We start from the raw sequence: 21,195 nt of genomic DNA, 5'->3' as shown, positions 1-21,195 counted from the left end.
TCTATGACATAGGGCGTCTCACGGTGTCCTTCTTTCTGTCGCGATTTGGCGGAATCGATACATATACCCCGCACGACTTCACTTTCGTCCCAGAATTCTTTCGCGCTCGCCCACACCATGGCCATACCGCCAGGATTTGTCTGGATCTTCCGGAACACCCCTCGATTTCTTGTTCTGCCTGCTGCCACATATGTGGCTTTACGGCTCCTCCAGGAGCACCAGCAGATTGCTCTCTCCGCCTGGATCACTGTTACTGCTTGTGTTTTGTCTCTTCCGGCGTCCTTCATACTCGCATTCCTGTATGCAGACTTCCGCGACGCTCGTGCCGCAGCAGCGAGGGGCGCGGTTTTGGCCCCCGTCGTCCCGTACAAGCTCCCCGGAGCCATCGATAAACTCGGAGCGCTTGCTTATAGCTTCACGTCTGGGTACATTGGTTAGTGCTGCCGCTTATCTATTCCGTGAGCTACCTACTTACACATTTCACAGGTGAAGTCACCAAGGCTGACTTTGAGGCTGTTGGGAATACGATGAACTCGCGGATTCTGTGGGAAAATAGGGTGCGTTAGAACGTCAATGTTTGAGCGCGTCTGGCGCTCCTAACCGCCATCGCTTTTTTTTTTGACTAGATTGAAACTATAGAACCAGAGTATATCAAGGTCAGTCATCATGTAGTACCGAGCTCTTCGATGCTTACCTTACTCTTATCAGGTTATGCTTGCAACACAGTTCAGTTCGCACTTCAAAGGTAAACCATATCAAAAAAAAGTAGCGTACAAACATCATGGAACCTCATGAAACCCTAGGAGATGCGGTGTATGATTCCTCAAAGTCGTTGCTGGGAACAGGGGTGTTTAACTCGGATGGTCAGTGTTTTGTAATTTACGTTCATGCTAGCTTCTAGCTCACTGCTGATTCATGCAGGAGATACATGGAAGTATGTAGTATCCGCCGTAAATAGCTAAGCCAAGACTCACTAACCGTCACTTTTTTCAGGTTCCACCGATCTATGACAAAGCCGTTCTTCAGCAGGGATCGTATCAGTCACTTCGACAACTTCGAAAGGCACGCGGACGACGCCATTGCTCAGACTAGGGCCCGCTTGAGAGAGGGGCATCCGGCTGATTTCCAGGTATTTTTGCCTTGTGTGTGCTCATTTCAGTCGCATGACAACATGAAATTTCGTCAGGACATGGTCTCCCGCTTCACGCTCGACTCGGCCACCGAGTTCCTCTTCGGCAAAGACCTCCAATCGCTTTCTGCCGGACTCCTCTACCCACCTAATTCTCCGCTCGCTGCTACCTCGGCTGCCAAGGATCACCCAGCCAACGTCTTCGCACAGGCGTTCTTGGAGAGCCAGGTTGCGACGGTTTTTCGCATGACATATGGCTCGGCATGGCGTCTACGTGAGTTCTGGGCAGATGAGGTACAAAAGCACATGGACGTGTGCAACGCCTTCATTGAGCCGGTAGTAAAAGATGCCCTTGCAAGGAAACGTGAGGCGAAAGAGAAGGGACTAGGTCAGGTACGGGAGAAGGGGAAAGTTGCAGATGAAGATACGCTCCTTGACTACCTTGTCAATGTCACTGAGGGTGAGCCGCAGTACCCTTTCCTACCCTCACGTGGGACTGACAAGACTTGAATGTCAGACGATAAGCTTATTCGCGATGAAACCTTCAACATCATGATTGCGGGCAGAGACACAGTGCGTAGCTCACAGTCACTAACAAACGGTGTATTGAAGATGCTGGACAGACTGCAGGCACACTGACGATGGCTGTCTACATGCTGTCGCAGCATCCAGATATATTGCGGCGTCTTCGTGAAGAAGTCCTGAATAAAGTGGGTCCTTCTCGAAGGCCCACTTTAGAGGAAATGCGGGATATGAAGTACATGCGTGCATTCCTGAATGGTTTGTCGGTTTATTGATCTCATTTGCCTGTATGGTCTGCCTGACTGCTATGTTTCAGAGGTCCTCCGCCTGTATCCTCCAGCGTAAGTCCATCGCGCATATTTACAACATGCTTATACTTACTATTTTCTCTTGCAGCCCTTTCAACTTACGGTATGCATAATATCTATTTTGAAAAGAACGCTGCTATTGACATTCGTTGCAGGTCCACTGGCAGTAAACCTGTAGTTTGGCCTAGCATCAACGGCAAGCCTCCTATCTACATTCCTGCTAACACTCGGTATGCTCTGTTTCTGTCGCATCCCGTCCCGGGAGTTCACAGTTGTTTTCCTAGCACTCCATACTCGGTCTACCTGATGCATCGTCGTAAGGACCTATGGGGCCTTGACGGTATGTTCCCGTACATCTGCTCACTTATCCATCTCACGCTGCTATAGCCGAGGTCTTCGACCCCGATCGTTTCCTTGACGAGCGTCTCCACAAGTATCTTACACCGAACCCTTTCATCTTCCTGCCTTTCAATGCAGGCCCGCGTATTTGTATCGGCCAACAGGTACGATCTTTGCACTTTGGTCCCATCTCGAATTGACTCATACCTTCCCATCAGTTCGCCTACAACGAATCGACGTTCTTCCTCATCAAGCTCCTCCAAGCGTTTTCGACCATCGAGCTGGCCGAGGATATCCAGTTAATGCCACCGGCTGACTGGGCCAAGGCGGAGGGTCGCAAGTCGGTGGAGAAGATTATGCTCAGGATGAGCCTAACCACGTATGCCGAGGTATGGAGGCTTGTTCGCTTTTCTATACGAGGTAGCTGACTTTTCGTTAGGGTGGTCTTTGGGTAAGAATGGGCGAGGCGAACCATGCCGAGACGGCTTAATCGCTCGCTCGAAATATACACTTCCCGCACTCTTCACGAACTGGTCCCATTTTTCATGTACATTATCTCCGTCATTGTGATCGAATGATGGTTGATCCTCTCCACTCGACTCGGATGTTCACCTGTATGGCTTGAGCGAGGAAATTGCATAGGCAGTCGGGACCCGGTAGGCTTCTGACATGTACAGGGCGTATAAGAAGCTAAAGTTTCAGTGGTGGTGGAGAATATTCTTGTAGACGATAGAGGCACAATTCCCATGAAGCTTTGCCTCGACGCGCCCCATTTGAACCTGAGTCTTGACTAACTTGACGACCTGGCCTTGGTTGTCTGTCTTTTTGGCTCTGTCCCCTATCGCAGAAAGTAAAGCGAAAAAGTAATGCCATGTCGTTATCTTTGAATTTTAACTTTAACAACGTCAAAGCAGACAGATGCATCGGCACGTTATCGAGTTACACTGGGTTACCGAGCTCTATTGAGAAGGTCTGATAATGAAGAAACAAATATCATTCTAAAAGCGACGAGCGACGATCCCCTATCATACACATTTTTGCATGTTCCTCGACTACAAACACATGTACAGCCCCGACATCTCCAATCACAGGCGGTCTGCACGCTCCCATCAGCCTCGTTGACAGCAAAACATGATTGAAAGGGTTTACTCACTGATGTCGCCCAAGTCCGTGCACGCCTCCTTGACGCGAACCGTCAGGGTCTTCTCACCCTCGCGGACCCAGACGCGCGGGTCGTAATGCTATCGCCGCATAACGCGGTCACGTCAGCGATCCTTGAATGTCATACTTAGGGACTGATACAGCGCACCTTCTTGTTGGGCTTGTCGGCGCCCTCGGGGTTGCCGACCTGCGTCATAAGGTAGTCCTTCTTGTTGAGGACGAAGTCCCTGATACCCTGAAGGTACGCGAACTGGGTGTCTGTTTTGTCATAAACACGTCAGAGATATAGCATGACGAAGATATGAAGGGGAAACGCTGACCGGTGTCGACGTTCATCTTGACAACACCGTGAGAGACAGCAGTCTTGATCTCCTCCTTGGTCGAGCCGGAGCCACCGTGGAAGACGAGGTACCTTCACCGCCGCACGCACGCCCGTTAGCGCCTACTTGCACAGGAACACAGGAAAGAGCCAACGCGGCGGACTCACAGAGGCTGCGCGACCTTACCGCCGATCTTCTCGCTCGTGTACTTCTGGTGCTTGCCGAGCAGCTCGGGCTGCAGACGGACATTTCCGGGCTTGTACACACCATGCACATTGCCGAACGCAGCGGCGATGCTGAAGTTGGGGCCGATGGCGCTGAGCGCCTTGTACACGTCGTAAATGTCCTCGGGCTGCGTGTACAACGACGCATTGTCGACGCCCGTGTTGTCGACGCCGTCCTCCTCGCCTCCTGTGATACCGATCTCCATCTCGAGCCAGATGCCGAGCGGCGCCATGCGCTTGAAGTACTTGACGCACGTCGCGATGTTCTGGTCCTTGGGCTCCTCCGAGAGATCGAGCATGTGCGACGAGAAGAGCGGCTCGCCGTGCACCTTGTAGTACTCCTCATCGGCGGCGAGCATGCCGTCGAACCAGGGGAGAAGCTTCTCGGCGCAGTGGTCGCTGTGGAGGATGACGGGGCTGGAGAGGAAGTATTGTCGATCAGGCGGCTGCGCATATAGACATTGGGTGGAGGATCAGGGTACGTACACGCCATATGCCTTCGAGACGGTGCGGATGTGGTGGGCAGCGGCGATTGCACCGGTGACAGAGGCCTGCTGCTTGTCATTGGCGAGGCCCTTGCCAGCGAAGTAGGCACTTCCACCCTGGGAGACCTGGAGGATGATGGGCGCCTTGTTGTCACTTTGAAGGTGTCTTGAGTATATGCATGTGTAAGGGCTCTTGACTGGACCTACCGAGCAGCCTCAAGGCAGGCGTTAGCCGTCGACGACGAGGTCACGTTCTATTGGGGGTCAGCTTCGAAGCGGATAAGAAGGAATGGGTGCTACTCACGATGGCCTAGAGTTCAAAATCGCTTATTCTCAACATCCATCCCACTCTCATCTCGGTACACAGCTGTACTCACCGGGATCGCGAACTGTGGGACGAGCGTTAAGTCAGGGTCGGAACGTCGGCTAGATAACGGAACAAACACACCTTGTTCTGTTTGGCATAGTCAAACACCTTGCGAACGTTCTCGCCCGTGAGGACGCCGGCCTAGTGAATGATCTCATGAGAAATCCAACCTGTACTCGTGATGACGAAAGACTTACAGGGACAATGTCGAGGAGACCCATAGTTTAGCTGCAACGACGGAAGGACGGAAGAAAAAGGGGGAGGACGTTAGATCGGAGTTTAACCAAGTCAAAAACTGGCGACTTTATAGCGTCGGCGGCGGTTAGAGCAGCCTTACCTTAGTAGATTTAGATACTAGTACTTGAATGCGGGCGATGGAGAGTTGATTGTTTGTAGCGGCTAAGAAGAGATCGATGGGCGAGATTGTCCTTGTCCGTTCGCGGCCGCTCGCCTTGATCCCGTTGATAAATCTCTCCCGACGTCACACACACGTGACGTACCGCTGGCGGGACGGACGGCGGGCCGCATGGCTCTCGCCACCTTCCTCTCCTCCTGCTTGTTCCGAGCGTCGATGGTCAGCCCACCCATAAGCTCAAACTCTGAGTCCAGCTCTCTTCTCTGGATGGTGAGGTCATGAGTGATATCACCTAAAATAACTTTAATTCTGGCTATGATGTAGCCTTATACACAATAAGTACATTTTTACTTTCGCTAGTCGCCCCATTAGCGTAGTTTTACCTCACACAGCCTGTACAAGCGTATGATTACCCCCAGTCAGACTCATAGACCCGCTACCGGCGTCCTGTCCATCAACGGTAACACTTCCAGTTCCAGGCAAGGTCGCTGTTCCGTTCGTGCCTGCTGGAGTCGACACCTGCACCGTCAGGTTTCCGCCCGCGACGGTCCAGTTGGCGCCGAACCATCCGAGCGGGGTCTCGTATCCGCCTTGCGCTGCGCTAAGCCCAGACAGAACCGGAGCGAGACTCCACGTCGCACCCTGCGTAGACTCGAGCTGCAAGCCCGCGACGTAGAACGAGAGCGCGGGAGTCGGACCGGTGCTCCATCCGTGCGAGTGGGACGTGTAGGATGCATCGTAGTCGTATCCGTCCGCGCCGCGATAGCTATTTCAGGTGGTTAGCTGTTGTGATCGAGTGAGGGGGAAGGGAGCAGAAACGTACTAGAGAGAACCATTGGTAGTGTACCCCTCAAGGAACGTCGACTGCACACTCAGATTCGTGGTCATGATATACCCCCACTCTTGACGAATCAGATCCAGCGCCCGGCTCCCGTTCCCAGCAACGAAATGTGCTTCGATCTTTACCAGAGACGTTAGTCTTCATTGTATCACATGGGCTTGTCACATAACGGCGACCAACCTCAATCCCACCAACAAACGGGATGATCGTATCATTCAGCTCAGGACACACCGGCCCAATCGGGGTCCAGTAGTTCGTCAACCCATTGCTGATGTTCGCGTTCTGCTCGTGCGACGTCGTGAGATTAAACACAACCGCGATCGAGTTGCCATCCTGTGGGTACATCGTCGACGTCTCGTTGTCCCGGAACATGCCCACATCCGCGTCCCACAGTAGCTGGTTGTACGCTGCCTTCACGGCTGTCGCATTCGCATTGTACGAGGTCGCGGTGGCGGTGTCACCAACTGCCGTGGCTAGCTCAGCGCCTGTGACGAGTGTCTGCAGAGTCGAGTAAGTAACAAAGGAGAGCGAGAATGCATGAAGGCACTCACAGCATAGTACAAAGCATTCGCAGCCGAATTATGCCCCTGCCCATTCAACCTCCCCCAATCGTTCGAATACGCCACCGGCACATCGATCAGCCCAGTCTCATCCACCTGGCTCGCAAGGAACGCGACCGCCTTCGTGTAGTTCGCCCACACGTCCTGCACGAGGCTCAAATCGCCCGTGTAGAGGTAGTAGTTGTGCAGCCCGATGAGTGTCCACGAGATGTATGTGTCGCTCCCGGACGCGTTGATTGGTGGGCCTGAGTACTGAAGCGCGCCGTTGGGGTTCTGCGACGCGAACATGACGCGGAGGGAGTTATTCAGCGGCAGGAGGTCGTTCACGGATACTTGGCGCGTGTGCGATGATATGCCCATGTCGCCAGGCCAGACATTTCTGTGATGGCTGTCAGTGTCTGGTGGATGCACAAGGAAATGAGCCGTACCGATCACGCTTCGCACCGTCCACGAGGATAGGTCCGTCAACTGGGCCACCAGAAGCATTATTTGCCCATCCTACAGTGAAACCATGTCAGCCATCTCGTATTCAACAAAGAAGAAGCTAGGTGAGGGGAGCTTACCAGCATAGCCTGGCGAGTTTTGCCTCGCCTGGTCAGACGCAATAATATTCGTCTGCACCGTATACGCGCCCCCATACCACACCTTATTCAAAAAGTCCGGGTCCTCTGAGCCGCTATCCTGAGTATAGAAATATCCCGTGTAGTCTTTCAGTGAGCCCTCCATCGTCGGCTCGAACGTGATCCCCAGTGACACATTGGCAATCGACAACGCGTCGTCCGCGTTCGACACGATCGTGAGATACCGGAAGCCGCCGCGGAGGAGCGCTGCGGGCTGCGTCCACAAGCCGGTGGTCAGCGGAGCAAGTACGGCCTCGACGCCGTCCGAGTTCTCGAGGTGGGTCGTGTACGACGAGTCGTCGCTCTCCGTAGGGCTGATGAATAGAGGAGATTCGGTGAAGGAAAGAGAGAACGCGGAGGAGCTTGTCGCGTTGGTGATTTGGAGCGAGACGATGCCGCCGACCTAGGATCATCGCACCCACCATCGAATCAGCTGCTACGAATCGAGATAAGCACGGAGAATGGGCACACACCTCCTTCCCAAAATCAAGCGTCACATACGACCCATCCCCGGTCAGCGTCGCGCTGCCACTTCCGCTCGTCGCGTTCACCAGCGCATCTGCACCCGCGACGTTCCCGCTCGTCCCGTGAACAGAGGCTGGCACGACCGTCCGCGAGTCTGGCGCGTAGTTGAACGCGTCCCACGGCCCCGAGGGTGCGAGGGCGCCGCAGAGCGCGGCAAAAGCTAATGTCGACGCTGAAATCAGTGAAGCACTCATTCTACGCATGCCTGCAGAGGCTCCCAGGAGCGAGATGCAAATGCGAATATGGGGAACAAGTCCAGAGGCATCATCGTATATAAAGCCGCGGGCGGGGCAGAGTGGGCCGATGGGATCGTGCGCGCCGCGCTGTACATGGCTATGGATGAGGGGAACAACATCAGAGAACAGGGAGGCGCAGCATGATCAGCTATCACGGGAGGAGGAAGAGTGGGTCGTCATCGCACAGCTGACTGTCGTTCGAAGAGTCGAGCAGGTCAGGTGTCTGGAACAATTCTGCGAGCTGCGAGAAGGCGCACTGGTCCACGTGAACGGCCTCTGTATATGCGCGTCAGACTTCTTGGACCGGTCATCCGACGTGGTTGTCGTCATTCCTTGCGGACGAGCCTGACAGAAACATGTGAGCGTTAGGACCGGGACCCACGGCGGTGATGGTCGGTCAATGATGCTAAGCAGCAATCTAAGGATAGCCACTGATAGCCAGGGACATTTAGAGGAATGAGGTGGAAGGTTATCCTACTTTAGCCCGAAGAGAGGTGACGTTTCTATTCGGCGATAGGCGCTGAACGTGAACGCCACGATCACGGTCTTTACTCACTGAATAGAAGTTGAGGCCATGAATGGCAGGGTTAGATTGCAGATTCTCAGTAACTCGTGGTCCAAAGCGGAGGGCTTACCTGGAGACTCAAGGCGTCATTCTCCGCATCATCATGTCAGGGTTGAGGTAAGACCATTGCACTATAGAGAGCTGCAGTTTATTGTGGTTGGTAGACACATCTTTAAAGCATCATGGGTGATGTGGGCATGTATCAAGCTTCAGGTATGGAACTTGCGTATCATTAGTCTCGAGGAGTACATGCGTCGTGCACTACCGTGCATGATCATGACAGCGACGCGGTATTGGAATTTAAAGTCCGCACGGCAACTACCGCACGAACGTTCGTTCATCTCCTCCTCCACCGCTTGGGGTCGTTCCTGACCGGGGAGGGCCATGCACTCTGTGGGTACGGAAGATTCGCCCAACATCTCTTCTTGAATGCCGCAGAAGCTCAGGCCAGCCTTGCAAACATACATAGCCCCTATTCTCTCCCGACCTGAGCTCCCTCCCAGTTGGCCGTTCCCACTTACTCACTTGTCGGTCCCGCGCTCGAGCATACAACGGCACAACTCATTGGCAGCTGTAGTGGCACATCAATTGAATGTGGCGGAGGCTATTCATACAATCGTAATCGCGAGTTCTTCGCGCGCAACTTTACATATTAGCTCGTCTCTCAGGATCATCTGCCGTGCTGGTCTAAACTTGTGCCCTCGACATTCTCGATAACGTCGCCAATGAGGCCCCCTTCCGCCGTATCTTACCTTCACTGTTCACCCTCTCGACTCCCATAGGCAGCTGCCAGCAAGTCTCGGATGGCCTCCACCACTCAAACACCTATGCAGGAGAACGCACAGTTTGAGAGGGAGAATGAGAAGGACGTCGGCCGCCGCGAGTGGGATGGTACGCAGTTTTTTTTTCTCAGAACTCAAATGGGCGCGTGATGTTCTCTACCCCAGCGGACACGGGGCATCGAAGGGATTCTCGCAAGTTCCTGCACCAATTGTGTCCGGCGCAGTCGTCGATGGATGTTCGTCTTGAAGAGCCGAGGACATACCAGAAGCTGCCCGCCTGTGGGGTCGGTGTAGGGGCTGTGCTGGTCACAGTTGGAAGCAGCCTAGTGGCGCTAGCTTTCCCTTGCGAGTGCCTCTCTGCCATCGCTGCTCATTGTTCTGACGTTCTCTGCAGTAGGAACACTTCTGTCAGCGACATTCCTTACAGCTGGAGGTGCCATCATCACCGGTGGTTCTTGGCTTGTCAAGCAATCAATAGAGGTTCTGGATACCTAGAAACCTTGATAGCATGTACGACATGCTGCGCATGTCACGGAATGTTTGTGAATTTGTTTTCTAGATTCGCCTAGATTAAGATCGGCGGAAATTGATAGGGCAAGCTTGTGTCTTCCTACCATTCTAAGAACAGCGCAGATCACTTGTCATGCTATCCCGCCCCCTCGCAAAAAGATCTTGTCGGGTTGTAGCTGAGTCCATCTCTAAGGCGACGTTCTGAAGCAACCTTCAGACTTGCAAGGGGACCTCGATTGGGCAGCGTCTTTGACGTTGGTCTGAACTAAACCTTGTAAATCGCAACCCTGGACTCGATGGCATCAAAACGATATATGTTTCATATATGCCGACAGGTACCTGCACAATGGAATCCGTCCGCATTCATAACCTCTCTTCTAGACGTGTCACTCATGAGAACTTCCAACGTCGAGAACCAGCGGACTATCTTGGCTCAGTTATTCTAGTTTCGCTAACATCCGCATTTCAAGTGTTGTGCACCTCTCGCCTCTGAGATATTGTGTAACGACGTGCGCATCGTGAACACCTTCGACCGGCCTCCGTTCCCACCACTCGGAGTCGGAGATACCCCTCGGCCCCCCTCTGATCCAAGCGCTCATACATACAGTAAGTAATACTCATTTACGCTTCCGAACACAACATCGTCGGATCATTGCGCCTTATTTTTGGTTTGGCGGAAGCCACAAGGCCGAACAATCCCCTCCCCAATTCATTTTTTCATCCGTTCGTGTGCTTATTCATGCAGGGGGTATGTATAGGTCTGTGATGTGGATGTGAGAACGCGCGTGGCATGCCCTCCATTCAGTTACACTCGATGCGCCCAGGCTTTACCGGACGTACAGTGTTCTCGCACTTGCCTATGTCGGTTATATTGCCCCGAGCTGGGCCACGCGCATCATGCAAATGCGTACTTAGGTGTGTATGTGCGTTTTTTTAGTGTCTCTTTCCTGGCACTTCACCGTCGGTCTCAGGCTTCGTGCCATCTATCGTACTCGTCCATGTCCGTTTTGTCGCTCATCCCCCACCTAGACGTCAATCCAGACGCATACACGCCGGCCACGCCCGCTCAGTCGTATTCTCCAGCACTCGTGGGTGAGCATGATGTTTTTGACTTAGGTGGAGAAGGTTTATCGCCGTCATTAGGATGCATGATTTCATGGGCGTACGTACAGTTCATCTGTCAAGATCAGACAGAGCTTACTTCTTTGAAGAATGTACGGGGCGTCGGCTGGGCAGTGTTGGTACTACGGGCGGTCTTACCCTCATGATCGATTATGGTACAAAGTACTGGTGAGGGTCATCGCATATTACGGTGGGAACCTCTGAAGACGTGTCATAATCATGTCAGGTGTACGGATTATTGTGAGTCCACAAGAATAATGTCATAACCTCTCTCAAAACTGCTTTAAGTTTGATGGATTCTGCGCTTACTGCCCTATCGTCGTACCTCGAGTGGCGCGTTCTGATCATGTGTCGGCGTAAGACGTCTCTAGAGTGCGCGACTGTGATACCTGGGTGAGTCCGTACCTTTCACCCATCCTTCTCAGCAGATCTCACGTTGTTTGCTCAGGGAATCACTTGTATGTTCCGATGCTTACGATCATGTTCATTTCACACTCACGCCTTTATTTCAGGGTGTTTTTCTTATCACAGTACGTATATTCTCATTCTCGGCCATCGTCCTATGAACGTCGAATAACGGAAATTAAAGGCGTCCATCGTATTCATAGTCCAAGCGTTCGTTATCAAAACTTTCATGTAGCGGCGTTGGCTAAACGGAATCGGATAGAGTCTATGCATATCGCATATGGATAAGTTCGTATTAACTTTTCATTTACGTGAGCATAATGGAAACTGACGAATCTGTGGCTGGTCAGTTACAGGGAGGAGCTGGATGATTACGGCTGCTGTGGTAAGTTATACCCCACTGAGCTGATGTACTTCAGTGACACGTTACATTCTCAAAAGCTTGTGTCGGCAATCATTGGCCTTGGTATGTACACGCATTCGATGACTTCGGAATTGTGCTGAATGGACGTTGCTGTAGCCGTGAGCCTTGGTGCGGAGACTTCTTTTCATCACCTTGTCGTACCCCTTGTCTAAGATACTGTTGATCCAGCTAACGATTCTTACGTGTAAGCGACAAATCTAGTGGGTAACTTCTGTGGTCTGACGATGCCGAAGGGCGATACAACAGACAATTAGTCCACATCAGGCGGTGAGTACTGATGTTTAACTTATGATGGGTCAAGCTATAGCCTACTTCAGATGGTCATTGTCGTCGCGGTATCATGCATGCTTTGTGATGCCCTCATCTCGGTATCCGTATTTTACTACCTTCACCCTAAACGGTCTGGCGTGATGCGGTAAGCGAGGCCTTTTCTCGGAGGAACATCGAGCTAACAAGGTCACTCAGGACAAATCCGCGCATCTACTATATCAGTACCATCACAATGAACATGGGCCTATTGAATTTGTATGTCGACTTGAACTAGTAACACCATTGGGCTTATTTGAGATTGCCGTCAGCTTTCTCTCAATCTGTATTGTCATCTTTGTACGTTGCGTTTTTAGCCACTCATATTTCGAAGGCTAATGATATATCAGTCCACCGTTCCCGCGCTAGAGCTCTATGTTTCTACGCCACTCGCCATCATCCCTAAATGTACGTCCATATTCTTTTTTGGTAGTTCAATAATGCTCACGATACTCTTTCTCAGCGTACATCAACTCTGCATACGCGGTGTAAGACATTCCAGTGCTATATCTAAAAGTGGTGCATCACAGCTCACATCGTCACAGGCTCAACGCCAGAAAGGCTAGACATCCCAAGGCCCGGAACTTTCGGCAATCTACTATCGAGGTTCCCCCGTTACCCACCATCCACGTCACCACCTGCCCAAGGATGTCTTCGAGTTTGAAGGATTCTCCGCAGACGGTGTAATCTGCCACGAATTTCATGCATGCTACCATCACGGACTGATATACCTAGACACACGAACATTCATGTCGAGCAGCTACAATAATTGACAAGTCATACGGGGCTCTTTTCGTATTACTCGTCTGCAGTATTCACGGATAGCTCCGTAAGTGGGCTCTTGGACACTGCCGTCATGTCTGGAAATCTGTGATAAGGTTTCTCGCGCCCCGACGCCAAGTCCGCCGAAACGCGTCCTGTGTGTATCCTCGAAGTTAATCCGGCACAGCTAAAACAGAATCGTTCGTAGCTTCGGGGAGTCTCGGCATAGCGTGGCGGAGAAAAGGTTCTTCAGTCGGCAAACTGCGAGAGGAGGACATATATGTGTACATTGGAGCTATTGTAGATAACTCGGGACGCTTGCAGGCTTTTCGCTTGTACCCACAGTCACTACGTGAGCTTGAGATGGTCAGGCCGATTGTCCCTGTAAAAACAATGTGGGATGATCAGCCACAAGATTTTTGAATCCGTCAGAATCATAACTTTCTTCCAACGTGTCATGCTCTCAGTCGGCTTACCTTTTGACGCGCACTGATGATTTCAGAAGAAAATATGAATAGCATGCTCGAGGAACGTAACGCCTCCTCATTTGATGGCAGCATTAGAAGCCAGTCAAAGTCGCATCCTTTATTATCGCCCTGGGCACCGGAGATGTATCCACGCTCCGGCTCTCAGGAGCCTCTGCCCAGAGGATCCAACTTGGAGTCAATTATGTCATCTCTTCGGGTAAAAAGTCCGGAGACATGCGGCGTGTTGCACGCTGATGAGAACCGATCCTTCGTCCAATTCATCGACTCAATTCCAAGCAATGTCTTAGTGATCGCACCCTGTTCACGCCAGGGATCCGGCCAATAGAAAACAAAATCTATTTTCACGTTCTGGCGCCTTGATCGAGTGCGTGCGTCTTGCAACTCCTTTGATCATGCCCGCTTCAACACGACCGGTTGAAAACTTCATCTCCTAACCATCTCCTTTTACCTGTCCTCTTCTGCTATTCTCGCTCTACGTGTTTGTTAAGGTTGATTGTCTTTCATCTCACGCTCTCTTGAACGCCTCGCTCTCTTATCTCTCAAGCATGGCAAGCGACCCGTTGTCGTATAATACTACCATAGCATCCTATGGCCCTGGTACGATTGGTACGCAGTCACCCAAGAGGTCTGAATGTCCCAAGCGCTCACAGCTGTTTAGGATGGATCATATCACTAGGGTACGTACTCTGCAGGGTGTCGATAATTATACCGACAAAGAACAGGATGTACGGAGCGTCCATAGGACAGTGCTTGTATTATTGGCGCTCGTACCCGAAGGATCGACTGGTACACAAAGTAGTGGTAAGATTCACTGCTTTCTATATCAATTGAACACGGACCTGACTCATTCTTGTTGAGGTTTATGGACTTCTGTTCGTTTAAATCGCCCCCAGAATCACAACTGTAGCTGATTAGGCGCAGGGCGCTCGATACCTTCCTCACTGCTATTTCCACATACCTCCAATGGATGTATCTCATTTCGTGTAGGCGGAGTACATCACCCACCTGTTCGATGATCCCGTGGTAAGTCCTACGATGTTCACAGTCATTTATATTTTACTCATGGCACATGGCAACACGTGTTTCTGCCAGGGAAGCCGACGTGCGTCCTATCCAGTGTTTGATCGATTGAGTGATCCCGACTTACAGCTGCTATTGGTTAGGCTACCTTGATAGTAACAGTAAGTTTCAGTCCTTGGCGAATGATGGTCTCAACAGCAGGGATTTATACACAGGCTGTGATCATCGCTACTGTACAAGCGTAAGTAACACTGAACCTCCTCCGTCTCTATTAGTTGCTAACGATCAAGTAGATTCTATGCCTATCGCCTATGGATAAGTACGGTACTTTCTACAAGACAAGCGGAGGCATTGCGGCTGATGTCTGCGCCGACGTTTAGTCACCAATAAGAACGTGTGGATCACGAGCGTTGTGGTAAGGAGATTCAAAAACTTTTTCACTGAAAAGCCATTTAAATATGTTCCCCAGTTTACTGTTGCGTGTGTTGGATTCGGTACGATATGGTTTCAGCACCTTTGAAGGGTTGTCCTGAAATGAACTTCTCCCGTTCTTGCAGTTCTGGGTATAGGTAAGGCGATTAGTCTCATGAAAAATTGCACCGCTAATACTGCCGTTAACTCTGGTGCCAGCTGACGACATATACGAGTAAGCAAAGTCAAAAGGCTTTGAAAGCGCAGTCTCAGTTCGTCACAGCATAGCGGATAATAGCGATGATCCTGCTGCCCACACTGCGGTGCGCAGACTGATCGTCAATGTCTCTCTATTTCTAACACACCCTGCCGCTGCATAGTTTGTGATTCTCGTCGCCTCGACTTTCATGGTGTGCGACGTTCTTATCTCGATCTCTGTGTTTTACTTCCTCCGACCCGCACGGACGAGTGTAGCAACGTACAATGGTTCCCCGGTATCACTCTCTATTTACTCATGCTTCCTGTTTCTAGGAGCGCGAGGCGTATAGTGTATATTAGCAACGTCACCATTAACATGGGTTTCTTAACTACGTGCGTATTCTACTTCTACGACACCATACCCTTCACTTCTGACTAGCACTAGTGCATTCGCCCTGCTCACCGTCGTCCTCGTGAGTTTCGATTGATGCGTCGTTTATCCTAGCTCACTTCGATTCAAGTATGGAGTGCCGCCTTTGCAGGCATACGCCGCCATACCTCTTACGTTTATCCCAAAATGTAATTGTCTGCTTGTTGATCTCATGGACTAAGCTCACCGCATTCTTCCATAGCTTATATCAATTCAGCATACGCAGTGTGATTCCATCGTGTTAAATCTCTCTGAGCCTATCTCACACGCACACATCCTCAGGCTCAACGCGCGAAGGCCCCGTCGACCAACACATGATGACCACCACGAAGAATCATCCATCGAAACTCCGCAATTACCGACTATTCATTTATCCGACTTACATTTGGCTCATCAAGGCCAGGAAAACCAGTTCAGCGCCGCATGATCCTGATAGCTGGGTACATCCACGGCTACTTTCTTACGATAAATCTTTATGAACTTTAGTAAGAATGCATTGAATTAACTTATGACATTATCGTACGTATACTTAGCTTGAACCTGCACGCTCTTTATTTGATATACAACTTGGACTCGAGACTTGACTTGATAATGAGTAGATGTTAAGCGTGGATACTGATGAGCATTTGAATATCCCTCCTAGAGACCCCACTTCTCCGGTACATATTTAGTACTATCCCCTCAAATATACGAATAGACGCCGGGAGCACGGCTGTTTCCGAAAAGCACACAGCTTCCAGAAAGTATCGTGTCGTCGGGGCCTTTCTTGTTGCCCTCGATAGCAAAGTCAGGTCTGGGAAGATCATCTTAGAGAAGATTTGTGCACAGGGATACGAGGAATCGGGGTATTTCTTTCGTCCTCGCGATATCTTAGACGTCGCTGAGGCTCACACAATCGGAGCTTCGGTGGGGGCCGGCGAGGGCACGCACAGCAGCGCTTATCTGTAAACGACTCTACTATCTTCAATATCATCGATAAGGCAAGCCTTGAAGCTTAAACGCGGCTTCCTCTAGACAAAATCAAACCCCAAAGAAGGGTGCTCGTGTAGTGTCCTGCAGTGAACTACTCCTGTAGATCATGGACGTGTGTGAGTGCTCCACATTCAAACGTTTATCCCGATCCCACTTGATATAGTGCTTTATCGGGTTCGTAGTACGTGCAGTAGTTCTGTTACCCATCTTTGTTGGGATGGAGGTCACACGAGGAGCTGTGTGGATCCTGAACGTCGCCATTCACAAGCCAATGCATGGCATCGGCGTTCTACTGCTTCTTCTTTTGTTCAAGTCGTTATGTATCACGGTGGAGCTGGACCATCTAGAGCTGTTTAATGAGGTGACTAAGCAGCTTCAACTTGTGCACTCGGCGTCCTAACCACTCTTTCATGGGAGAAGTGATATAGACCGTAACACGTCTGGCCCGCTGATCGTACTGACAATACACCACTGAGCATGGCACGTGTCAACCGACAACATCATATGCCGATATGCAATGAATTCATTTTTATCAAATGTACAATATAAAATAAAATGTATCGTCGACTTGTACATGGATTGGGCACTTTTGCAAACAAACATAAGGAGTACCCACATCCATGAATGGAGATGAGGTTAGATCTCCGACGGAAAATCCCGAAAATTCCCGATTTGCTCGTGGGAGCTCTCATCGATGCATCTCTGGACTTGTCCCCAAGGTTGACGAGGATTTCGGGGAGCGAACGTTGCGTCCAACCATCGCATCACGCTACCATAGTACTCATTGGATGTTTATTTCTCTCTTTTCCCGGCTCGCGCTGGCAGCCTCTCGTATGCTGGTTCGGCGGCCGCTTGAAGAGGTTCCGATGACGGATCAAGTATCTGGCGACCCACATCGGCGACAAGTGCCTCTACGATGCTGTGTCGCGCTCGTAGGAGAGTATCGCCCGCAGTACGGATAACCGCAAGCAACCTCACGGCATAGTACGTTTCAACGCTTGGATGAACGTCAGGCCTCTTCAGCTTGCTGGTTGACCTCCACAACAGTCCTTTCATTGCCCTTGGCCCCTGATGGCAACGGACCATTCATCCAGCAACCACTAGCGCACGGTAACTCGGGACACAGCGTTACCACACGCATTACACGCGTCTCATTGGGAGTTGGTACTAATACTACCAGCGCTTGAGGGCTCGTTGCTCTAGTTTTGGTGCTTGCCTCTCGCGCCCGGTTACTCTGCAAAGTTTCAGACGCCCGTGCGCGCTGATATGCCCCTGCCCATCATTACGGAGACGAAGTTGAGTGGTTGATTCTCAAGAATTGTGAGCTGGCAAGCGACTGCGTCGCAAGGAACAACGTGCTTTATTGCACCGCACATGGCCTCAGGATTGCGCAACGACCTCTTGCTTCGTCACTTCGGTGCCGTATAGCTGCGACGGGTGCGGAGTGGGTCTTTATTCCGTCCGACGCTCTCCGCTTGCTTCATAAAGCTCGACCAGGGGCAATGAGGCGCTGTCAGCTGCAGCGAGTATAAAAGACTGTGCTCTTAACGAATGTTTTCAGCATTATCTACTCTTCTCTTCGAGCTTCTGGCAAAGCATTCAACACTCTCTTCGACTTCTTTGACACTTCGTCACATATACTACTACTCTTTCTTTAACCACCCATACAACCACACAATGTTCTTCTCCAAGACCCTCGCTATCGCTGCTCTCGCCGTCACTGCCAACGCAGCAGCTATTCTCAAGACTCGTCAGAGCTACCTCACTGGTACTCAGACTGGTGACGGTACGTTGCACATCTTTCAGGACGCACCTATCTCTGATCAGTAATGAAATAGGTACCTTCTACACCCCCGGCCTCGGCGCCTGCGGCGTCACGAACACCGCTAGCGATCTCATGGTCGCCGTCTCTGAGACGCTCTTTGACTCTTACCCCGGATACAATGGTGCCAACCCGAACTCTAACCCGGTTTGCGGCAAGAAGATCAAGGCCAGCTGTAAGCACCACTGATTTCTCGACAGAACTTCTCGTATTGATGCAAACTATCTCATTTTAGACGGCGGCAAGAGCGTCACCGTCACCGTCGAGGATCGCTGCACCGGCTGCGCAGAGACCGACCTCGACTTCTCTCCCACTGCGTTCACCGCTCTCGCGGCCGAGTCTGTTGGCAGGATCCACGGCATGACCTGGGTTTGGGCCTAAACACCAGGCTTTCGTCCACGGGCACATGGTCTCCCATAATTATCTTTATTTATTAACCCTGTATCCCAAGTCGCTCCTTTTGGTCTGTAGAGTACCCATACAATCGTTTACTTGAAGCTCATCTGGGATGGGCTTCCGAGCGTGGTGTACAGTACATCTAGCTGATCTATAATCTGAATGCAGCATTTGTTATTAACTCAATATATTGACTCTACGATCCGAATCAGGTTCCAAGTCCCTGTACGAGAAAGTGTCCTTCAATGAAAGCAGCAGTAACACTTATTCCTCAAGTTATACATGCCCCGTTATTGCCGCCAGTGTTCTGCCCACACAACGATCATCCATGTGACAATTTGTGATAATTTCATCTCTGTCTCGCCTTAAACGAGTTGCTCGCTCATAAAAAGTACAACACTGTTCTTGCAACAAACGAGCTTAGTCACTAGTGCTTTGTAATGTCCTTCTATTGCCACTCCAAAATTCGTAAACTTTCACGTGCAATTTGTCTTCATAAAATCAGTTTCATACGGAGATAACGAGGAAAGTGCCATATGGCGCCCGGTTTGCCAGACGCTCAGAAGTTACCGAGTCACTATTGACTAAGCTTCGACGAACACAAATGACGGACTTCCACGAGGTCGTTCCACCAAGTCCTGCATGCTTTAGTTTGCATTTTTTATGCAACCAAGCGTATCAATTACTTTTGCTAGTTCTTGAAGGCGGAATGATTTCTTGGGAGGGCAAGACCACGCTGTCCCTATGGGCCGAGCGCTGGCAGCGGCAAGATATAAGCGCCGCCAGGTACTTCCGTTTTAAACACCAAACAATTGAAACACAGCCACCTTTACTAACCTTTGCATCCGACGACGACGACGTCAACTCACGACTACTCAGAACTTCGATAACGCGAGATATTCGGATCTGAAACTGATCTGAAGGTTCTGGCCGAGGTCATCGCCACTGGATAGTCATGATATCTGTCGGTCAGGCCTGATGTACCGACGTCCTGCAACACAGTTCTCGATGCCAAGTACGCCTCGGAGGCGCTCGGGGGCACGCTGTGCCGTTGCTGTGCCTAGGTCCCATTGATATCGCCCGTTTCCAGCAGTCACCGCTCATACACTCGGAGGAGACCATGCGGTTTAGTAGCAACTACCGGCGAGACATACGAAACGTTCCCAGACAACCATAAGGCATGATGAAAAGGCTGGCACACCATGAGCACAACTCACGAGCCGCTTTCTGTGCAATATGTATGTTTCTGGACAGTTCAATCCACATCTTTTCTGTTCCGCTGATCGAAACTCGGTATATGAACGGACATTTCATGACGGACGCAGAATGTGATCCGTCAAGGCTCTAGGTCTGAACTCGCAAATTATCTCAGTTCATCGTATAACACGATGTAACATCTTAGCAACAAGACCCTGAAGCCCGACTTCATCGTTCACTTCTCTTTGAACAACCCAGACCTTGGCCTTGGAATATGGCCCTGCATGCTCCTTCGTGGCAAGGCACAAGCATGTTGGTCTCGTATGCACTGGTTAGCACCGCTCGGTGTTCTCTGGCGTACAAAAGGGACGCTTCACGAGCGTACAAACTTCACCTTTCCTTCTCACCTCACTTCTCTGCTTCTGGTCAAGCCCACACTCCTTGTCGCATACCGACTTTTACTTTCTTTACACCGACGCCTTTCTACCACTTTCAACATGTTCGTGTCCAAAGCCCTTGCATTATTCGCCCTCGCCCTCGCTGCCAACGCTGCTGCGCTCCCCCAGGCCCGTAGCGAGCCGTCTTACATGCACGGCACCCAGAAGGGCGACGGTACGTCCCTTTCCCCTCACGCATACCTGAGCCACCAAGCTGACGTGACTCGCGCAGCCACCTACTACACCCCCGGTCTCGGCGCCTGCGGACAGACGAGCACGTCGGACGACCTGATCGTCGCCGTCTCCCACTCGCTCTACGACACCTACCCGGGCTACAAGGGCACGAACCCGAACAACAACCCCGTCTGCGGCCGGAAGATCAACGCCCACTGTAAGCCCACCGCCCGATCCATTCCCCCGTTCACCATAGAAGTTGACCGTTGAACCCTACGCTAACTCGCCTGTTTACTATCAGGGGGCGGCAAGAGCGTCACTGTCAAGGTCGTCGACCGCTGCACCGGCTGCGCGGTGACTGATCTCGATTTCTCACCCGCCGCATTCAAGCACCTGTCTCCCCTCTCCGCCGGCCGTCTCCACGGCATGACCTGGACGTGGGCTTGAGCCCCGCGCTTGCATCTCCTAGAAGATTCGTTACAAACTACACTTTCCTTGGGTCTCGCTGGGCAAACACAGAGTATTTATATCGTATTTATTTCCTCAGCGCAATGTATGGGGTGCATCAGTTACTTACGAGTGTTGTATCAATACCGACACTGCTTTGAATGAGAGAACTGGATATTGTGATCATTGCACCTTCGACGCGAGAAAACACATGCAGGTTCGATAAAGAGGAATATAAACCACCTTGTTGGCGACCCCGTCTTCTGTGGCTAGTCTCGCCGCATTCAACGAAACCATTCTGTACATTACATCGACTTCGAAACGCCGAACGCTCT

The 21,195-nt window shown here is 51.2% G+C and overlaps 9 protein-coding genes across 9 annotated transcripts; 6 read left to right on the top strand and 3 right to left on the bottom strand.

The window, feature by feature from the left end:
• Positions 1-117: 117 nt before the first annotated feature.
• Positions 118-2,788, top strand: CONPUDRAFT_122422 (cytochrome P450; the record flags this gene model as incomplete). Its single annotated transcript, XM_007769581.1, has 17 exons — positions 118-433; positions 487-557; positions 627-656; positions 709-745; positions 804-863; positions 922-934; positions 994-1,129; positions 1,187-1,589; positions 1,647-1,702; positions 1,753-1,909; positions 1,968-1,992; positions 2,048-2,062; positions 2,115-2,189; positions 2,244-2,299; positions 2,347-2,462; positions 2,517-2,687; positions 2,738-2,788. The coding sequence occupies 17 exons, from the start codon at positions 118-120 to the stop codon at positions 2,786-2,788; spliced, it is 1,788 nt and encodes a 595-aa protein (XP_007767771.1).
• Positions 2,789-3,211: 423 nt separating this feature from the next.
• Positions 3,212-5,158, bottom strand: CONPUDRAFT_81573 (fructose 1,6-bisphosphate aldolase). Its single transcript, XM_007769345.1, has 11 exons — positions 5,053-5,158; positions 4,937-4,996; positions 4,866-4,877; positions 4,793-4,798; positions 4,696-4,742; positions 4,490-4,642; positions 3,947-4,420; positions 3,780-3,871; positions 3,608-3,717; positions 3,452-3,539; positions 3,212-3,394 (listed from the first exon to the last, which is right to left on the bottom strand). Exons 1-11 carry the CDS (start codon positions 5,074-5,076, stop codon positions 3,384-3,386), a joined length of 1,077 nt encoding a protein of 358 aa, XP_007767535.1. The 5' UTR covers positions 5,077-5,158; the 3' UTR covers positions 3,212-3,383.
• Positions 5,159-5,572: 414 nt separating this feature from the next.
• On the bottom strand, positions 5,573-7,950 carry CONPUDRAFT_136584 (glycoside hydrolase family 78 protein; the record flags this gene model as incomplete). Its single annotated transcript, XM_007769580.1, has 7 exons — positions 5,573-5,976; positions 6,034-6,170; positions 6,232-6,549; positions 6,603-6,990; positions 7,040-7,109; positions 7,175-7,634; positions 7,705-7,950. The coding sequence occupies 7 exons, from the start codon at positions 7,948-7,950 to the stop codon at positions 5,595-5,597; spliced, it is 2,001 nt and encodes a 666-aa protein (XP_007767770.1). The 3' UTR covers positions 5,573-5,594.
• Positions 7,951-9,115: 1,165 nt separating this feature from the next.
• Positions 9,116-9,949, top strand: CONPUDRAFT_81572 (uncharacterized protein; the record flags this gene model as incomplete). Its single annotated transcript, XM_007769344.1, has 3 exons — positions 9,116-9,448; positions 9,505-9,684; positions 9,734-9,949. Coding segments are annotated over exons 1-2 (268 nt in total), but the record flags the coding sequence as incomplete, so codon positions are not given.
• An 860-nt stretch (positions 9,950-10,809) lies between these two features.
• CONPUDRAFT_164634 (uncharacterized protein) lies at positions 10,810-12,838 on the top strand. The gene is made up of 20 exons (XM_007769579.1): positions 10,810-10,941; positions 10,993-11,011; positions 11,061-11,139; positions 11,198-11,211; positions 11,260-11,364; positions 11,420-11,429; positions 11,484-11,501; positions 11,561-11,586; positions 11,639-11,664; positions 11,727-11,761; positions 11,818-11,842; positions 11,897-11,908; positions 11,969-11,984; positions 12,034-12,067; positions 12,118-12,215; positions 12,266-12,325; positions 12,379-12,406; positions 12,457-12,514; positions 12,570-12,594; positions 12,652-12,838. The coding sequence occupies exons 1-20, from the start codon at positions 10,848-10,850 to the stop codon at positions 12,791-12,793; spliced, it is 924 nt and encodes a 307-aa protein (XP_007767769.1). The 5' UTR covers positions 10,810-10,847; the 3' UTR covers positions 12,794-12,838.
• A 1,063-nt stretch (positions 12,839-13,901) lies between these two features.
• Positions 13,902-15,596, top strand: CONPUDRAFT_152812 (uncharacterized protein; the record flags this gene model as incomplete). The annotated part of the gene is made up of 15 exons (XM_007769578.1): positions 13,902-14,033; positions 14,344-14,379; positions 14,449-14,458; positions 14,520-14,537; positions 14,578-14,617; positions 14,670-14,695; positions 14,757-14,791; positions 14,846-14,870; positions 14,934-14,945; positions 15,007-15,022; positions 15,071-15,110; positions 15,168-15,265; positions 15,319-15,378; positions 15,431-15,458; positions 15,507-15,596. The coding sequence occupies 15 exons, from the start codon at positions 13,902-13,904 to the stop codon at positions 15,594-15,596; spliced, it is 666 nt and encodes a 221-aa protein (XP_007767768.1).
• A 1,568-nt stretch (positions 15,597-17,164) lies between these two features.
• Positions 17,165-18,053, bottom strand: CONPUDRAFT_81567 (uncharacterized protein). The gene is made up of 2 exons (XM_007769343.1): positions 17,435-18,053; positions 17,165-17,371 (listed from the first exon to the last, which is right to left on the bottom strand). Exons 1-2 carry the CDS (start codon positions 17,441-17,443, stop codon positions 17,180-17,182), a joined length of 201 nt encoding a protein of 66 aa, XP_007767533.1. The 5' UTR covers positions 17,444-18,053; the 3' UTR covers positions 17,165-17,179.
• Positions 18,054-18,059: 6 nt separating this feature from the next.
• On the top strand, positions 18,060-18,779 carry CONPUDRAFT_81566 (plant expansin). Its single transcript, XM_007769342.1, has 3 exons — positions 18,060-18,173; positions 18,226-18,384; positions 18,445-18,779. The coding sequence occupies exons 1-3, from the start codon at positions 18,065-18,067 to the stop codon at positions 18,588-18,590; spliced, it is 414 nt and encodes a 137-aa protein (XP_007767532.1). The 5' UTR covers positions 18,060-18,064; the 3' UTR covers positions 18,591-18,779.
• Positions 18,780-20,209: 1,430 nt separating this feature from the next.
• On the top strand, positions 20,210-21,045 carry CONPUDRAFT_102642 (plant expansin). The gene is made up of 3 exons (XM_007769576.1): positions 20,210-20,414; positions 20,472-20,630; positions 20,715-21,045. Exons 1-3 carry the CDS (start codon positions 20,300-20,302, stop codon positions 20,858-20,860), a joined length of 420 nt encoding a protein of 139 aa, XP_007767766.1. The 5' UTR covers positions 20,210-20,299; the 3' UTR covers positions 20,861-21,045.
• Positions 21,046-21,195: the final 150 nt, after the last annotated feature.

The sequence above is a fragment of the Coniophora puteana genome (assembly GCF_000271625.1).
Source record: "Coniophora puteana RWD-64-598 SS2 unplaced genomic scaffold CONPUscaffold_5, whole genome shotgun sequence".
In the NCBI taxonomy this organism is placed as follows: domain Eukaryota; kingdom Fungi; phylum Basidiomycota; class Agaricomycetes; order Boletales; family Coniophoraceae; genus Coniophora; species Coniophora puteana.
The sequence above is the reverse complement of the archived record's forward strand: the minus strand, read 5'-3'. Positions and strand labels throughout refer to the sequence as shown.

Bases quoted from the DNA above. Each gene is read 5' to 3' on its own strand.
- CONPUDRAFT_164634 (XM_007769579.1), top strand. From the start codon at position 10,848: ATGTCCGTTTTGTCGCTCATCCCCCACCTAGACGTCAATCCAGACGCA. The intron at 11,665-11,726 runs GTTCGTATTAAC...GTGGCTGGTCAG, and splicing joins TGCATATCGCATATGGATAA to TTACAGGGAGGAGCTGGATG. The intron at 12,595-12,651 runs GTAAGACATTCC...ACATCGTCACAG, and splicing joins ATCAACTCTGCATACGCGGT to GCTCAACGCCAGAAAGGCTA.
- CONPUDRAFT_81566 (XM_007769342.1), top strand. From the start codon at position 18,065: ATGTTCTTCTCCAAGACCCTCGCTATCGCTGCTCTCGCCGTCACTGCC. The intron at 18,174-18,225 runs GTACGTTGCACA...GTAATGAAATAG, and splicing joins TGGTACTCAGACTGGTGACG to GTACCTTCTACACCCCCGGC. The intron at 18,385-18,444 runs GTAAGCACCACT...ATCTCATTTTAG, and splicing joins CAAGAAGATCAAGGCCAGCT to ACGGCGGCAAGAGCGTCACC.
- CONPUDRAFT_81573 (XM_007769345.1), bottom strand. From the start codon at position 5,076: ATGGGTCTCCTCGACATTGTCCCT. The intron at 4,643-4,695 runs GTAGGTCCAGTC...ACACCTTCAAAG, and splicing joins GCCTGCCTTGAGGCTGCTCG to TGACAACAAGGCGCCCATCA. The intron at 3,540-3,607 runs GTGCGCTGTATC...ATGCGGCGATAG, and splicing joins CCGACAAGCCCAACAAGAAG to CATTACGACCCGCGCGTCTG.
- CONPUDRAFT_102642 (XM_007769576.1), top strand. From the start codon at position 20,300: ATGTTCGTGTCCAAAGCCCTTGCATTATTCGCCCTCGCCCTCGCTGCC. The intron at 20,415-20,471 runs GTACGTCCCTTT...TGACTCGCGCAG, and splicing joins CGGCACCCAGAAGGGCGACG to CCACCTACTACACCCCCGGT. The intron at 20,631-20,714 runs GTAAGCCCACCG...GTTTACTATCAG, and splicing joins CCGGAAGATCAACGCCCACT to GGGGCGGCAAGAGCGTCACT.